Source organism: Diceros bicornis, chromosome 34 (assembly GCF_020826845.1).
Source record: "Diceros bicornis minor isolate mBicDic1 chromosome 34, mDicBic1.mat.cur, whole genome shotgun sequence".
Lineage (NCBI taxonomy): Eukaryota > Metazoa > Chordata > Mammalia > Perissodactyla > Rhinocerotidae > Diceros > Diceros bicornis.
In genome coordinates, this window is record NC_080773.1 from 20,005,555 (window position 1) to 20,023,069 (window position 17,515).

Genomic DNA, 17,515 nt, shown 5'->3' on the forward strand with positions numbered 1-17,515 from the left:
GAGCCCCACCCCCCTTAGAGCCTCAGTCCCATTATCTGCCTGTGTGAGGGGAGACCCAGCCCTGACTTCCTGAAGCTCCAGGCAGGACAGGAGACTTCCCTCACCCAGCAGAAGGTCTCTTTCTGTGGGGACACTGGGGCCTGGTCCTTGGAAAGCCTGGGGACTTGGTCCAAGGAAAAAGACATGTCCAACTTCTGGAAGTCCCATGCTGGGCAGGGTGGGCAGACCTTGGCCCTTTCTCTTTGGGGACTTGGAAAGGCAGAGGTGGGAAAGATATGCTGCCAACCCCTGGGACCCATTCTGGCCACACGAGGGCAGCACGGCCCCTCCACCCCTACTAGAGAGAGAAGGCAGCTTTGACTTCTGTAGGGGACAGGAGAGATGGCCCTCCACCAGCAGGCTGGCCAAGGAACTGCCCAATCCCAACACCAACCAGGGCATAAGGGCTTGTGCTGGTGCTGGGGGGATACCAGGCCTTGGGTCATGTGGGGGACGCAGTCCACAGAGTAATAAGGGGGGGGGGGCAAGAGGGGGAGGCCTGGGCGTGAGCTCCCCGGCTCAGCACCCGGCGCCAGGAGGGCCCAGGACCGCCGGCACAACACAAGCACCCACGAAGGCGGGCAGACCGGGGCAGGCCTGGGGGTCTGTTCCCTCAGGAGTGGGTTGTGGTACCCCCAAATTAGTGAGATCGGCAGTGCTCTGATCCACTGTGCTAATGGGGAGACCCCAGGAACTGCCTCTGAACCCCTTCTTCCCCAAACACCACTTGCCATGTGAGTCTGTCAACCAGGAAGTCTTTATTGAGCCAGAAGAGAGGCCCCCAATCCTTGAGAGGCTAATGGAGAACAGGGGTAGGTGCCTATGAGGAATGGGGAGGTCTTATAAGGAAAAGAGGAGGATGGAGGTATCACAGGTGGGCAGGCAAGGAGGCAGCTAGAGGGGAGGCAGGGCGGGTATTCAGGCTGAAGGGGCAGAGGAGAGTGCAGAAGGGGTGGAAAGTGCCAGAGAGGACCTGCCAGAAACCGAGGAAGCACGTCCTCCTCCTGCTCCTCATTCCAGGTAGTTGCTGGCACCTGCCTGCTCTGCCTAAAAGTCCCTAAAATCAACCCCCTTCCTTTGCCTCCCCTCAGCTCTGCCCAGCCTCCTCCTGGGCCTCCCATCCAGCCCTCTAATCCACCCTCCATACAGCAGCCTGAGGGGTCTCTTGAAAGGCCTTCCCAGGGGCCCTGAAGAGATCAAGTCCAAACTCCCACTGTGGTCTGAGACTCTGTGTGGACAGAGCCCAGGCATGGTTTTCTCAATGGTGACAGCCTGACCTCACCTCTCAACCAGGACCCATCCCCCAAACCACAGGCTCTGGCCAGGTTCAGCTCTGCATTTCCAGAACCAGGCCATGCTAGCCCATCTGTTGGCCTCTGCAAAGGGTCTTCCTTTCTCCGGGATCATCTTCTCCCCTGCTACCTTCACCCCTACTCTTCCTTCCATGGTCTCAGCTCAGGTTTCCCCTCCTCCAGGAAGCCCTCCCAGATATCCCACACAAGGGAGGGTCAGAGGGCACCTCTGGGCTCCCCTGTCCCAGCTCTGGTCACTCTAGGTTGCTACTGTCCGGGGATGAACTGTGAGTCCTGGGAGGGCAGGGCCAGGGCTGTCTCCATCCCTGCTGTATCCCCAGCACCACCCAGCACAGGGCTGAGCAGAGGTGCTCCGTGACTGTGCGTAACTGCTGGACCAGACCATCGCGGGCAGGTCTAGTGACAGAAAACTCACCAGAGAATGGGGGTGGTTTGAGAGGGAGTCCCAGGAATGGCTGCTTACACTCTCCAGTACTGGGATTCCCATGGTGCACAGAGCAGGGCTGGGCTTTGGATCTGGAGCTTAGAGTCGAGTGGGGTCACTAGTGTCACCAGGAAAAGCACTGGCGCCTGAGCAGAGAAACGTGCTCTGGAAACTGGCCGGATTGGGTGCTGGGGATGCACAGCTGGTAGAGAGCCCGGTGGGAGGGTTGCTCAGAGCTCAGCAGTATAGAGGCTTGTGTGTGAGCCTGGGCTTGAAGGAAGAAACAGGAGGGGTTCTAAAGGCCGGGCCCTGCCAGTCCTGGTGGCCCAGTGATTAAGTTCGGCGTGCTTCACTTTGGTGGCCCAGGATCAGTTCCCGGGTGTGGACCTACACCATGGCTCAGTGGCCGTGTGGTGGCGGCCCACATACGAAATAGAGGAAGACTGGCCACAGATGTTAGCTCTGGGCCAATCTTTCTCAGCAAATAAATAAATAAATAAATAAATAAATAAATAAATAAATAAAAAAAAAAAAAAAAAAAAAAAGATAAAGGCCAGGTCTCACCAGCATCTCCAGGGGCCTGGCTACTGGCCCTGAGTGACCTGCGCAGGGCCCTCTTCCTCCCCGGGCCTTGGTCCCCCGTGTAAGATCAGGGAATAAATCTGGGCACATGAGTGGCTCAACGGGGCCGTGGGGTCTGTGAATCCCCTCAGAGGGTATACAACGCTGTGTGAGCGTATCCTCCTTGGGAATGGGCCCGTGACTTTCCTGAGGTCGTCAAAGGGGCCGCGAGTGTCAACAGCCCACTCCTGCCTCTGCGCTTGGAGAGCCTTTTCACTTGACTGCTGTTCCACTGGCGGCCTTAGTGCCTCCGCAGCTATAGTGCGGGCTTTAGAGTTTCCTAAGTTCCTCTCTTGACCTAAAAGTTTCTGGGAGAACTTGCCGAGGAAGGCTAGAAAATAAGTCACTGGAGAAGCTATTTCAGGCTAGACAGGAAACTGAGTGGCAAGGAAGGAACCTCTGCCCCCTTAAAGGCGAGGAGGAACCAAAGGACAGCTGTCTTCTGAGTAGGGCAGGCAACAGAAAGGGCTTCCACCTCCGAGGGAAAGCATGGCTCCTGGACCAGAAAGCCCCTTCAGGGGGAGTGGAGGGAGCACTGAGGAGAGCTGAGGGAGAGGTCTTCCCACAGGAGGCGGCCCTGACACCCAGGGCGCCACTGTGCGGGGGACTGGCAGAGCCAGGATTCCAACTTGGGTCCACCCGGCTTCAGATTCTGTTTTTCACACTGCGCCACTTAGCTTCTGTGTGGCCCTGAGCAAGCTACTTAACCTCTCTGAAACCTCCATTTTCCATCTACAGAATGGAAGTCAGCACACTCACCAGGCAACGGGCAGTGCAGATTGGCAGGCTGGCCTGAAAGGCACTTAGGAAAGCCTGGCTCAGAGGAAGTCTCGGTAAAGTGACAGCGGCTATTGCGAAACCGCTGATTGTGGTGAGCTGGCTAGTTTGTCACCAAACCCCCCACCCTGGGGATATGCTCTCCGGCCTCAACTTGGGCCCAGACTGGACCCAGCATCTACTCCTGGTCCAGCAACTGCCTGGCGCACTCCCTCTGCTCTGCCGGCTGTGCCTCTGGCCCCTGCTCAGCTGTGGGCTCTGCTTCCTTTTTGTCCCTCGGGCTGGGGCTGGGGAGGGAGGGGCTCCCCACCTTTCTTGAGGACTACTCTGCATCGGTGCACAGCAGCACATCAGTCCCTTAGACAGAAGGAGGAAGGAAGCAGAGGAGGAGGGAGGGAAAGGAATGAGGGTGGGTATCTGGAACTTTGAGGTGGGGCTGCAGGTGGCACAATCTCCGACTTGGCAGATTCCAGCGGGGGCATGTGGGTGACAGAGGTTCTTCCCCGGGTCCACAGCAGCCAGGCCACGTAAGGGGGGTGGGGGGAGCGCCTCACCTTTGATGATGGACTTCATGTCACACTTCACTGAGTCGATGTTGTGTAATGCGATCAGAAGCTCTCCAGGGTTCAGGGGAGACAAGGCCGAGTTCCCTTCACCTGCAGCGGGTGGAATGGGGATCGGGGAGGAGATAGCAGGGAAGCCTAAGTGAAGAGATGGGTCCCTCCTAGACTGAGGGAGCTGGGAGTGAAGACAAAGTGCCCTGTGCTTCCATGGGATTGGGGGACAAGGGGCTGGAGTAAGGGAAGGAGGGGACTTAGAACACAAAGAGAGGGGACTGAATGAGGCAGCAGCTGGAAAGCCACCCGCTCTGGGAAGCTTTCGCTCACCACTGGAGGCCTTCATCTCGCTCTCCTCCCCTACACTGGGTTCCTACCCTCCTTAGGGCAACACCTGAGTGTGGTTCAGCCAGTTCTCTCCCCCACTGGGCTGTGCACCCATGAGGGCAGGGCAGGACGAGCTCATCGCCAGGTCCCCAGCACTGACCCCAGCACGGGTCACGGGCATTTGCTGGACAGGACAGGCTGGGCACCTGCAAACAGTGCTCAGACTGAAGGCTGCAGCGGAGGCGGCACGGGAAGACAGCTCAGCCAGTGCTGTTGTGAGGGTCCTAGACGTGTGTGTGTGTGTGTGTGTGTGTGTGTGTGTGCGTGCGTGTGTGTTTAAATCACCAGTTCTGTGTGGAACAGACAGCCTCCACTCCCACCCTAGCTGCACCCCTGCGGTGAGGGGCCTGTGTGTGTGTGTGTGTGTGTGTGTGTGTTTAAATCACCAGTTCTGTGTGGAACAGACAGCCTCCACTCCCACCCTAGCTGCACCCCTGCGGTGAGGGGCCAGGAATCCATCCTACCTCCCCTGGTAGTTTTTCTAAGTTGAAAGTTTTACTTTGTTTCTTTTTGACCATGTCAAAACAAATGTCCCTCCCCACAGCTGGAGGGGTTCAGGAAGAGCTGAGGAAGGGCAGGAGTGGAGCCCATGCCTGAGGGAGATGGGAGTAGTTGGCTCCTAGAAGGGAAGACACTTAGAGAGGGTCAGAGCCCAACTCCGCATTTTGCCCCTGCAGTGGTGAAACCATCATCCAAATGTCACAGGTGGGTGGCCTGGGAGCTTTGGGGCAGATGTTCAGATATCGCCAAGTCTGGATGGTGGCCCCAGGGAGCAGGGTGAGCCCCTTTCTCCCTAAAGGTGGCATCGCACAGCCTCCCCCAGCATTCCACACCTCACGTCCGGGACTCCTTCCTCCTGTCCAGCCACCTGAGGCGGGGCCTCCTGGGGGAGCTGGGACACAGGGAGCCAAGGGAAGGGAAACTGCGGGCCAGGGCGGAGCTGGCCCCTGGTGGGGAGGGGAGCACATCACCTACCATGCTGGGTGCCCAGCAGACGGTTGAAGACCTCTTTCACCACGATGGGGTTGAGTTTGATGAGCTTTGGCAGGGCCTGGATCACTTCCTTCTACAGGGGGAGGGCAGGGGAGGAGGTCAGATACTCCCCTCCCCTCCCCTCCAGACAAGCCGCCCTGCAGAGGTGAGGGGCAGCTCCGGCCTTACCAGCACCTGCGATGCTTCCCCCCCCCCCCCCCCCCCCCCCCCCCCCCCCCGTCCCTCAGAGCCGAGCTTCCTCCCTCACCCGCCGGGCCTCGCCCAGCCCCAGCCGCATCACTCCCCATCTGAGCCCCTCCATGTCACATACCCCCTGGGCCAGCTCGCCCACGCCCCCTGCAAGTGGAGAGCGTTACCATCGTCCCCTCTTTACCCATGAGGAGATGGGGCTCACCCAAGGGCCCCCAGGTCATTAGGAACAAGACCCGGGCAGGGGAAGCGCAAGCTCAAGGGGAGGTGCTTCCTATGCACTGGAACAGTGCTGCCTCTGTGGTTTCATTTAGGCCTCAGGGCAGTCTTGGGCAGGTGTGTGTCACTGTGATCCTCAATTGATGGAGGAGGAAACCAAGGCTCTGAGAGGGGAAGTGGCTTGCTTGAGGGCACGTAGGAGGACGAGGCAGAGCTGAGACTGATTTCTGATCTAAGTCCTGGAATGTGCTCCTAAGCCCCCGCCCTGCCCCGTCCTCGTCAGTGGGGGCAGCGGGCATACCTTCTCCAGCCCATTGAGCACAGGGATGAGGAAGCGGACGTCTGGTAGTCGCTTGTGGTAGAGATCCCGGACCCGCTTCACCAGCTCTGGGGAGGGTGGGACTGCAGGTAGAAGAACAAGCAGGAGTGTTGGGGCAGTGGGCTGAGCTCCGAGAGCGGGGAGAAATGGTGGTGGGTGTGGAGCAGGAAAGGGACAACTCCATCTCAGGGCGGGAATCCTTGGCCCTTGGTTTCTCAAATGCAGTTAGCAACACACTGTTCCAGACGGAGAAACTGACGCCCAAGGATGGAGAGAGACCCACAAGAGGTCCAACCATCTGGGGACCCAGTAGCTCTGATCCCCAGGTCTGGGAAGGGGGAGTGGGGAAGGCCTGGGTGATGGAGGAAAAGGATGAAAGGTGGGGGTCTCTGGGGAGGGCACCTTTGTCTGTGAGGCTGTGCAGACACCGTGTGACCAGTGTCTCTGCCCCCTTGGGGCAATTTTCCACCAGCAGGAGCAGCTCTGGCGAGTTCATGCCCATTCCTCGGATCTAGAAATAGAGAAAAGGATGACAGGGAAGGCCTGGGCGATGAGGGGAGGACAAGGGGGCCCAGAGTGAGAGCTCCGGGAGGCCCAGGTGTTGGGGGCAGGGTGGCTGGGGGGATGCTGGGGTAAGAACTGATGACAGAGAGAGTAAATCTTAAAAGTTTTCATCACTAGAAAAACAATGGTAACTATGTAAGGTGATGGATGTTAACTAAACTTATGGTAATCATTTCACAATATACATCATTATATTGTACACCTCAAACTAATACCATGTTATATGTTAATTATACCTCAATAAAACTGGGGGTAAAAAAAGAACTGGTGACAGGGTTCAGAGAGCTGGGGGAAACCTGGGGAAGGTGGGAGAGGGGTGGGGCAGAAGCACGTTGGTCTCTTCCATCCAACCTCACGCAGACACAGACTCACGGCAGCTCCTGAGCCTTCACCAGTACTGCTTCCTACTTGCAGGCCCTGCCTTTTCTCTCTGCTGCCTCTGACCTAAGCTGACCCTAATGCCCAACCTGTCCTTCAATTCCTCGGAGGACTTTGCTGGCTTCAGGCATCAGTGACGCCTGCCCACCCCCTTCTGTGACTGCCAGCGCCCCAGCTTGGCTGCCTGGTAGATCAGGGCTCGACCCACCGCTGCTTCTGCACCTGCCCCCATGAGCCCCAAATGCAGGAAGCAGAGGGCCAAGCTTCAGGGCTTCATACCTTCCTTTGCCCGATAAACATTTACAGTTATGAGTGGAACTCACAGTCTCTGCCCTCGGGAAGCTCACAGCCCAGTGGGCTCACCTTGAAAACGGGGAGAAGAATCTGCTTCCTCCTCACAATGAGCCTATTATACCCACGTCACAGGTAAGGACACCATTGAATCTGAGTGGCAGGTATGTGGGAATGAACATACCATACTCTCTCCTTTTATCTTGGGAATTTTCCATAATAAAAATATATCAGGGACAGAGATATAAAAAAGCAGTTTCAAATCCAGCTGCAAATCGCAAGGGCAGACATTCTGAATTTTAGGTGCCAGTCTGCAACTGAGTTGCTTCTCATGTGGGTGACCTGTAGCTCCAGAGAGAGGAGTAGGAGGGACTTATGACAACCAGAGATTCCCGTCAGGAGGGCAGGGGAAAGCCAGCTCATAGATGATCACAGGGACACAGATGTTCACGTGCTCGAGTTCACGGAATCCCTGCAACAAGTTTAGGGGACCGAATGATTTTCCCCATTTTTACGGCAGGGGTGCAAGTTCGCACAGTGAGAAAGTGACAGGCAGAAAGAATGTGAAACCAGGTGTGTCTACCTCTAGGCTCTTAACTGTGGGCCCTCTCCCCTGTTGTCTTCTCATGAGCAGATGGACGTGCGGGCCACCTGCAAGCTACAGAGCCTCTCAGCCCGGGATGACAACCGTTAGTGCTCAGCACATGCCAAGGTGGAGGTACTGGGGGAAGGGCTAGAGTTGGGGACTCAGCCCTGCCCATGGCTGGGCAGAGCCTGGTGGGCTCAGGGGCCTCACCGGCTGTTCGATGACCCTCAGCACTGTCCGCTTGATGTCAGCGATGGCCTCAGTGTACACGGCTGCCAGCTCGTGGATCAGCTTGTGGTTCTGAGGCAGGAGGGCCAGGTAGAGGTACAGACACTGCTTTACTGTCTCCTCGGTCCAGGGCGCCGCCACCTCTGGGAGGGCAGGGGGGCGGATCAGGCTGGCCCACTCCCCTTCAATTCCCTCCCCAACAACACCTGTCCCTTCTTTCGGGGTGGGCACAGAAGGGAGCTGGGCCTGGGAAGCAAATTGTTCTGGGGCAGGAAGCCAACCATCAGGGAAACACGGTGGGACCAAGACTGCTCTCCTTTTAGAAGCCTCGGCACTGAATGCCTGTCTCATCTCTTCTGACCACCGATCCACGGGGCAGCCAGAGGGGTCTTTCCAAAGTGCAGTTCTGACTCTGCCCCTCTCCTGCTCAGTGCTCCCACAACTGCCCCGTGCCCTAGGGACAAATCCCCAGCTCCTCGCCTTGTTCTACACGCGAGGCCAGGCTCAGGGCAGCCCCTGTCCCTGGGGCTCTGTGCTCTGGTCACACCCCACTTGTGACAGTCCCTCCAGGGCCCCCACTTCAAGGCCTTTGCACGTGCTGCTCCTCTGCCTGGAATGCCACTGCCCAACTCCTCTTTTTGTACCTCCTCATCCTCTGGGTCTCACACAGCCAGTGCCTCTCTTGGGAAGCTTTCCCAGGACCCAGGCTGAGCCAGTGCTCTTGTGCTCCCAGAAGGCCCTGTGCTTCCTGCCACAGCCTGACCCTTCCAATTTAATGGACCATTCCCTTGGGGCTCAGGTCTCCCCATCTGTAATTCCGGGGGACGCAGGGCTCTGCTGAGGGAACAGGCCTGCGATGATCCTGCCTGGCCCTTCCTAGGCCCCATCAATGGCTAGCTCTCCTTGTCCCCTCCTCCAGGACACTCTCCCTGACCCCTCAGGCTAGGTCAGGTGCCCCTCTGGGCCCCTGTTTTCGCCGTCCCAGGCCTGCTGGTTCTGGTTATTACTGTCTGGTTTGCTCTTCCCCAGTAGGCTGGGCAGGGCTCGGCTTCGATCCAGCTCTGTTCCCAGGGCCTGGCCCAAAGCCCGGGACACAGCAGGTGCTCAATACGCATCTGAGGAACCTGCACCGAACCTGTGTCCTTGTCGGCTCCAAACAGCACAGACGGCGGGTTGGGGTGGACCAAGAGCTGCAGGTAGTTGAGGGCAAATTTCTCCACGTACTCTCGCAGCTGCTCCTTCTCGTACATGCGCTTGATGAACAGCAGGGCCTGGGAACGTACCTGAGGAGAGAGTGGGGGCAAGATGGTGGAGGGGGGGACAGCCGTCCTGAGCTTGGCAGCACCAGTGTGAAAACAAGCCCAAGCCTGAGAAAGGCCCAGCCCAGCTGAGTTACCTGTGCCCAAGGCTGGCCACCAGCTCAGGAGAGGTTTCCCGCCCAATTCAGGGCCCTGCATCACCTCCCCGTCCACTGCTCTGCCCCACCTCTTATCCTTTCTTGCCTTGCCTGCTACACTCCACCCAGATGAGCTTTCCTCAGCTCCTCAAAAGTGACAGCGTTCTCCCTGGCTTTGAGACTTGACACCAAAGGTTCCAATGCCTGGAATGCCTGTCACAGGCTATATCCTGTTTCACTGAGACATCCCCTACTGGGAACCATAAGGACAGGGGCTGGTCTTGGGCACTGCTTTGTCCCCAAGAGCACCACAGAGCCAAGCGAGTGTGTGTAGTGAGGGTCTGCTGAACGAACAGACACACAACACCAGGAAAGGAGCTGGTGAAAGGCTGGAGCAGGGGTGGGTCAAGGGCCTGTCCACCACACATGCACACATGCTCCTCTATCCAGAGCACACCCATTTACTCAGATCTCAGGTCTCGGCTCACACGTCCCCTCCTCCAGAAGCCTTCCTTAAAGCCCCTCCCTGCCCATCCTCCCATCAGAGAGGGCAGGCCCCTTCCCAGGGCTCCCATAGCCGCAGGCATGGCTCTCCTCCCGGCACTGAGCACACTGTGTCCTCACTGCCTGCTGACAGGTCACATTGGCTCCTCCCCTGGTCAGCACCCCTCAGGTCCCAGCATAGCGCCAGGCCTTAAGAGGGGCTCACCAACCCACAGGAATAAGAGCGAGAATGGGACTGCCCTTCCTGGGAGGGTGAGGGTATACATGTGTGTATATTCTAAGCAGCTTCGTGCCATCAAACATGGAAAAACAACCACCAAAAAACTGTTGCAAGAAAGGCATTAGGCCCAGAGAGGAATACGTAGGGCCATGTGGAAGAGGCTGAGCTGGTTACTCAGGACAGAGCAAGGACTGAGCGGAGCCCAGTGGAGGGTGGTGGGGGATCACCTTGTCCTTCTCATGGGAGCTGAGGTCGAGCAGGACATGCAGGTACTGGAACTGGCGGGACGGGCGCTTGAAGATCAGGTCTCGAAGAGTGGACATGCCCAGGTAGGTGCGACTCTGCGGCAGGAGGAGGGACCAGAGCTCAATCCACCTGCAGGGTGCCTTTGGGACGTCTCCCTGCCTGCTCAGATCTGGTACTGCACAGAGGGCCTAGTCCCTCACAGACCCCACCGCCACAAGGTCTAGGCTGTGTGCCCTCAGACCCCGCAAGGCAGGGCCCTGTCCCCCTGCCACAGGCTGCAGCAAGCAGGGCTCCTGCCTGCACCGTGAGGCTGGGGACAGAGCCCATCCTCACCTCATCCTCGCAGTACTTGCGAATCACCTCCAGGGCACTCTCGGTGATCAGCGGCGCCTCCAGCACAACCTTGGTGAAGATTCTGCCAGAGAGGGAGGGACGGGGAAAGGCTGCAGAGGAGAGGCCGCCTGGCTTCCCAGTCCCGCTGAATGGTGGGAGCCGACAGCTGCCAGGGCCTCCCTCACAGGTGGCTCCCTCACCCCCTGGTTCCAGAGCTGCAGAGGTGAACAGAGCAGGGTGCAAACACTGCAGCTGGGCGACCTGGGCAGAGACCTTACGTCTTGGAAACTCAGTTTCTCCTTTGTCAAACAGGGATTCCTAACTTCACTCACTTAATACAGCAATGGGAGGGAATAATCGGTGGTGGGAAGGGGCTTGCTGTTTTAGATGTGTTGGCCACAAAAGGCCACTTTGAGGTAACAACTGAATCTATGCTGGTGGATGAGAACGAGTCAGCCATGCAAAGAGTGGGCAGGAGAGCATTCCAGGCAGAGAGAACAGTAGGTGCCAAACCTTAAACTCTGCATGTTCGAGAAACAGACAGAAAGCCAGTGTGGGTAAAGTTTGGGGGCGGTGAGGAGCAGAGGGGCAGAAAAAGAGGCTAAAGAGGTGGGTAAGGATTGGATTACACAAGGTCTCATAGGGTATAGTAAGGAGGCTACATTTTATCCCAAGAGCAATGGAGACCCAAGGAAAGTTTCTAGTGGGGAAGTAACGAGACAGGATTTACATTATAAAATGTCACCCGGCTGCTGTGTGGAGAATGGATAGATAAGCTGGAGGATGAGAACAAGGCGGAAGCTACAGATTCAGGCAAGAGATGGGGATGGAGAGAAGTCAACCTCCAGAACAAGCCTATGAGGCAGGTACTGTTATTTACAGATGAGAAGATGGAGGCCCAGAGGCGAGTGCCCCAGGTCAGTCAGAGAGCAAGCAGCAGAGCTGGGAACAAGCCCAGGGCGCGGGACCCAGAGCCCACACCAAAGCTATTTGTTGGTAACTCCAGAGTGGGAGAGAAGGGATGGGCATGTGGAGAACTGACTCAGGTGGTGATGAAGAGGAAGGTGGTCAGAAACCAGAAAGGAAAGGCAGACGCGGGAGGGAGACCGCTGGGGACAGGAGGGTGCAGGGCTGCCCCTCACCCATCCTTCTGGTCCGGCTTCTCCTGCAGGCCGGAGAGCAGGCGGATGAGGCAGTCCTCGTACTTGTCCAGGGTACCCGAGGCACCAGCTGCCAGGTAGGCGTTGTACTCCTGGTAGAGCCAGGCGAAGGCCAGGTCCAGGCGGGCCCGCACGTCCTCCAGGATGAAGGACAGGACCTCGGCCTTCAGGCCCGAGTCAAACTGTGTCACCAGGCTGGCCAGGATCTTTATGCGCACCTGACAGGAGAGTGAGCACGTGTCGGTGTGAAGAGGGGTGATCCCCGACACCCCACAATCGTGCCTTACAACTCCTCCTGCCCGGGCTCAGGGACCCCCAGCGCAGACCCGGTGTTACGTGAGGAAGGCAGCTGAAGAAACTTATGATCTGTAGGTCCCGTTTGTGTGAAAAAAATTGAAAAGGGAGAAAAAAGATCATCACAGAATAAAACTATGAGTTTCTAGGAGTATTATCTACACACTTCAGTGCACATGAAAAGATCTTGAAGGATTTTGCTAATTTGTACATTGGTCACCTCTGGGGAGGGGTGGGATGCAGGTGGGGGCCAAAGAAGACTTATGGTACCACTATGGCCTGGAAATATATATACGTTTTTTTGTGAGGAAGACCAGCCCTGAGCTAACATCTGTTGCCAATCCTCCTCTTTTTGCTGAAGAAGATTGGCCCTGGGCTAACATCTATGCCCATCTTCCTCTACTTTATATGGGATGCCACCACAGCATGGCTTGACAAGCGGTGCATTGGTGCGCGCCCAGGATCTGAACCCGCAAACCCTAGGTCCGCCAAAGCGGAGTGCGCGCACTTAACCGCTATGCCACCAGGCCGGCCCCTGGACACTTTTTTTTTTTTTTGTGAGGAAGATCAGCCCTGAGCTGACATCTGATGCCAATCTTCCTCTTTTTTTACTGAGGAAGATTGGCCCTGGGCTAACATCCGTGCCCATCTTCCTCTACTTTATATGGGACGCCGCCACAGCATGGCTTCACAAGCAGTGAGTTGGTGCGTGCCCGGGATCCGAACCTGCGAACTCTAGGCTGCCGCAGCGGAGCGCATGCACTTAACCGCTTGTGCCACCAGGCCAGACCCCGCCCCCCTGGAAATATTTTTTAACATAGTATGTTCATACACTACTTGCTATGCTAATTAAAAATCTACTTCAAAAAATAGGAAAAAAAAGTTACTTGACTGAGGTTACAACGCCAGCAAGTGGCAGAATTAGGATTTAAACCAGGTATGTCTGAATCTAAATAATAAGAATAATGTTAACCACAAAGAAGAAAGAGCCCAACAGCAGCCCTCACGTGTGGGGCTCTTCCTTGCAGTCAGCCCTGTGCTGAGTAAGAGAACATGCATGTCCATGCATTCTCCCTCCTCATCAGCTGTGTGGAGCTGCTGCTACTGTCTCTGCTTTATGGAGGACAGATGTGAGGCTTGGAGAAGTGGCTGGCCCTAGGCCCTGTGGCTGGTGTGCAGCAGAGCTGGGATCTGGAGCCAGGGAGGACAGGCTAGGGGGTAGGGGCACACCTGGGCCGCCCCGCTGCAGGCCACGGCCTTCTCAGCCCGCAAGATCCGCTTCACAGCGCCCAGCTTCATGGCCTCAACCTGGGCGTCGGTCAGGGGCTTCAGCACATCGCTCAGACGGAAGATTTTCTTGCGCCCACCGGCGCCCGCCAGCCTACATGGGGGAGTAGGGACAGGGACACAGTGAATCAGAACATCTTTTCTGGAGCCCAGGCCCACTGGTGACTCTCCCCACCCCAGGCCATACAGAGACACCCCCCATGTGCATCTCTAACTCCCCTGCGACTCTGAGGCACGGCAGGGCACAGGGTGTTGAGAAGGAAGAGGACGCTATTCTGTTTTTGTAAAGGGTGTCTCAAGGAAGGCTTCTATGAGGAGGCAACGTGTGAGTGGAGATCTGAAGGAAACGAGGGGACAAGATGCACAAATATCTGGGCGATGAACTTTCCAGGCAGAGAACAGGAAGTACAAAGGCCTTCAAATGGGGACCCGCTTGGTTGTTCAAAGAATACCAAGAGGCCAGTGTGACTGGAGGAGGGAGCGAGGGGAACAGAGAGCTTGGAGGAGCAGCAGATCAGGCATAGCCCTGTTAGCAAGCCTTGGTTGGGGCTGGGGCTGGGACTGGCTGGATTCTGTGGTCTGTGAGGGAGGTAATAATGAGGATGATGATGGTAACAGCCAGTAGCACTTACTACATGTTAGGAATCAGGCTAAATGCTTTACATCATGATCACTCTCACTCCCAAGAGTTACCTAGTTTAATTATCTAACCATCACCACGAACTCACTTAATTCTCCCTTGATCCTTAAAGAGAAAGATACTATCATCCCAATCTTAGGCATAATAAGTAAAGGGGCCTTTTTGTTGTTATGTAAAAGAACACAACTAAGGCTTAGTGGTTGTGGCATTGACTCTGGAGTCAGACAGACCCTCGTCTAGACCTACTTCTGTTTATGTCTTTGTCTGTCTCTCTCTCTCACACATGCACCAAGAACCAGGTCCCCAGTCCTGTGCCAGCACCTGCAAGGGGACTCACCGGGGCTGCGTGACGGGGATGATGGGCTCTGGCCTCCTCTTGGCCTGGGGCGCCTCCTCCTCCAGAGTGGACATGGAGCTCAGGGAGCCCACCACCGAAATGGCCTGGCCCTGGGCTGACAGGCGTCGCTTGATCAGGACACTCTCTGGCTTCACCACCTTCTCCTCCTTGGGCTCCTCCTTGCACTGTTTGGTCTGCTCCACGCCTGAGAGGGAGGCAGCAAACGGCTCCATGCATGCTAGACCCACCTGCTCCCATCCAAGGACCTCCTGTGTACCTGGCTCTATTCTAAGCTGTGTACACACAAAACTCATTTAAATCTGCAAATCACCTTTCTGGAGCAGGTATGCTTTTTACCCCGTTTTGCACTACAACAACTGAGGCTCAAATTAGAAATGCCATTCACTGCTGATGGGAATACCAAATGGTACAGCCACTCTGGCAAGCTAATGAGCAGTTTGTAATAGCACTGGACATACCCCAACCCGTGACCCAGCAATTCCACTCCTTGGTACGCACACGAGATAAGGAGGGCATCAAAACACTTGTATATAAACGTTCGCAGCAGCTTTATTCACAATGGCCAAAAACTGGAAACCCACAGGTCCAAAGCGTGGATAAACAAATGGCCTATTCACATAAGGGAATACTACAGAGCAATAAAAAATAAACGATTGGTTCACATGACAACATGGATGAATCTCAAAAACTTATGCTGAGCAAAAGGAGCCAGACTCGCTATGATCCCATTTATATGAAGTTCAAGACTAGGAAAAACTAATCTATGGAGACAGAAATCAGAACAGCGGTTGTCTCTGGAGGTGGGCTGCCATTGAGTGTTGACCGGAAAGGAGCAAGGAGGAACTTTCTAGAGTGGTGGAAATGGTCTGCATCTCCACCTGGGTGGTGGTTACACTGGTGTGTTCACTTTGTGAAAATACACTAAGTGTACACTTAAGAGTTGTGTGTTTCACTGTACGTAATTTATACCTCAATAGTACTGTTAAAATGGGAAACCACCTGAGGCTCAGAGAGAGTAAGTAATTTGACCAAAGTCACAGAGCTATTAAGTGGCTGAGGCAGTCTGGCTCAACTCAGACCTCAAACCTAGGTCTGTTGGATTTCAAACCCAGGGGCTGAAAATATTGAGCACTCAATATATCTATGAGACCTGTAATTATTTACACCTAAGATCTCACATGATTTTCATTTGCACCACCACGAGGAGGTGCTCTTCCAGTAAGGAGAACCCAGCAGCCACACCGCCAACCCCTGGTCCGGGTCATCTCCACGTGACACTCACCTGGCCCCAGTCCTGCGGCCGTCATCTGTGTGGCCATGAGCCGAGCCAGGTGCTTGATCTGGGCTTCGGTGCCTGCTGACTCCACCGGGGTGTAGATGGCTTGGAAGGAGGCGGGCATGGCCTCAGGCAGGTACACCATGCTGATGAGGACCTGTGGTCGCCCAGGAAGAGGAGGCTTTCCTTACTCACTGATTCAACAAGCGTTTGTTCCACGCCCAGGCCAACACTGGGGAAATGGCTGTGACTAAGACAGACCCAGGCCCGCTCCTGTGGAGCTCAGACTCCAGGGGAAGTCAGAGAGAAAACGAGTAACGACGCAGTGTGGTACACAGAGAGGAAAGTAAAGAGTGCCCTGAGACACGTCGGGAGGGCCAGGGACGGCTCTGGCTCCTGGGGCAGTGCACCGGGGTTGAGAACGGAGAGGAGGGCAGGAATCAGCCTGGCACAGGGTGAAATCTTGCAGTGGGAGGGGGTACGTATTTCAGGTACAGGAACAGCATGGGGGAAGGCTAAGAGGCAGCAGAGCAGGTGCCCTGCCCAGAGAGTGGAAGGAGGTTCAATGAAGGGTGTAATATGGACTTAATATTGACTTAAAAAATCAGTATCCTGGGGCCGGCCCATGGCTTAGTGGTTAAGTGCGCGCGCTCCGCTACTGGCGGCCCGGGTTTGGATCCCGGGCGCGCACCAACGCACTGCTTCTCCGGCCATGCTGAGGCCGCGTCCCACATACAGCAACTAGAAGGATGTGCAACTATGACATACAACTATCTACTGGGGCTTTGGGGTCGGGGGGGAAAAAGGAGGAAGATGGGCAATAGATGTTAGCTCAGAGCCGGTCTTCCTCAGCAAAAAAGAGGAGGACTGGCATGGATGTTAGCTCAGGGCTGATCTTCCTCACAATAAAAAAAAAAAAAAAAAAAATCAGTATCCTAACAGAGCACATCCATATCTGTCAGGAATTGGTAACAAAAGATGATTTCAAACTCCCTACATCCTTGGAAGTTTAAATGCATACTGTAAATAAGAAGATAATTAGAACAGAAAGACAATGAAATAACTACAAATCAACATGTGTAGGATGCAGCAAAAATGGTACTGAAATGGAAAATCAGATCTTTAAATGTTTACGTTGGGAAAGAAGACTGAAAACTAATAAGCCAAGCATTTGACTTAAAACTTTGGGGAAAAACAGTCACAGAAAGTAGCAGGAAAGAAATAAAGACAACAGAAATAAAACAAAAGGTTACAAAAGAATATCAATAAAACTTAAGTACCAGTTCTTTGAAATGACTGAAAACTAGCAAATCTATGGGAAGACAGAACCAAAGAAAAGAGTAAGGAGACAGTTTTGGGACAGAAAGCGGCACATCGCTACAGAGACAGGTGTTATAAAAGTAGACGAGCCCAATGAACAACTTCACACCAATCATCTGAAAAGGACAATGTCCCAGAGTGTGATGAGGACAGACAAGGTGCAAAGAGCTAATGGAAGCCAAATCAGACAGGGCCTGAGGCAAGCTGGATTTAAATGTTATCCCGAAGGAAACAGCTATGGCAGGGATTTGAGCAGGCGAGCGTCATGACTGTACTTGAGAAAGATCCCTCCGGCTGCCGCAGGGAGAGTGGAAGCCAGAGTCAGGGAGCAAGTGGCGAAAAGGGCGGGCTGGACAGGGCTGTGGGGAGGCAAAGAGCTTAACTCCCGGGTTTGTGGCTTGGGAACTGGGGGGCTGGTGTGCCAAAAACATACGTGGGGCCCATAGAGGAGTGCAGGGAGAAATTTCACAAGTTTAGTGTTGACATGCTGAGTCAGAGGTGCCTGTGGAATGCCCAAGGGGAGAAAGATGCAGGAGGCAGCCACATGTCCAGGCCTGGAGCTCACCAAAGAGATCTGAGTTGGAGAGAAAACTCCT

General features: G+C 55.3%; 1 protein-coding gene across 2 annotated transcripts in view; it reads right to left on the bottom strand.

Annotated features, from left to right (window-relative positions):
• SYMPK (symplekin scaffold protein) overlaps window positions 1-17,515 on the bottom strand; it is a 37,127-nt gene that overhangs the window by 2,496 nt on the left and 17,116 nt on the right. For both annotated transcript variants that reach the window (XM_058529613.1, XM_058529614.1), the window contains exons 11-22: window positions 15,606-15,756; window positions 14,303-14,507; window positions 13,269-13,419; window positions 11,727-11,962; window positions 10,585-10,666; window positions 10,233-10,346; window positions 9,021-9,168; window positions 7,868-8,028; window positions 6,241-6,349; window positions 5,821-5,921; window positions 5,094-5,184; window positions 3,729-3,830 (exon numbers count right to left, since the gene is read on the bottom strand). In XM_058529613.1, the coding sequence (XP_058385596.1) occupies window positions 3,729-3,830; window positions 5,094-5,184; window positions 5,821-5,921; window positions 6,241-6,349; window positions 7,868-8,028; window positions 9,021-9,168; window positions 10,233-10,346; window positions 10,585-10,666; window positions 11,727-11,962; window positions 13,269-13,419; window positions 14,303-14,507; window positions 15,606-15,756 (1,651 nt within the window). The remainder of the gene's footprint in view (window positions 1-3,728; window positions 3,831-5,093; window positions 5,185-5,820; window positions 5,922-6,240; window positions 6,350-7,867; window positions 8,029-9,020; window positions 9,169-10,232; window positions 10,347-10,584; window positions 10,667-11,726; window positions 11,963-13,268; window positions 13,420-14,302; window positions 14,508-15,605; window positions 15,757-17,515) is intronic.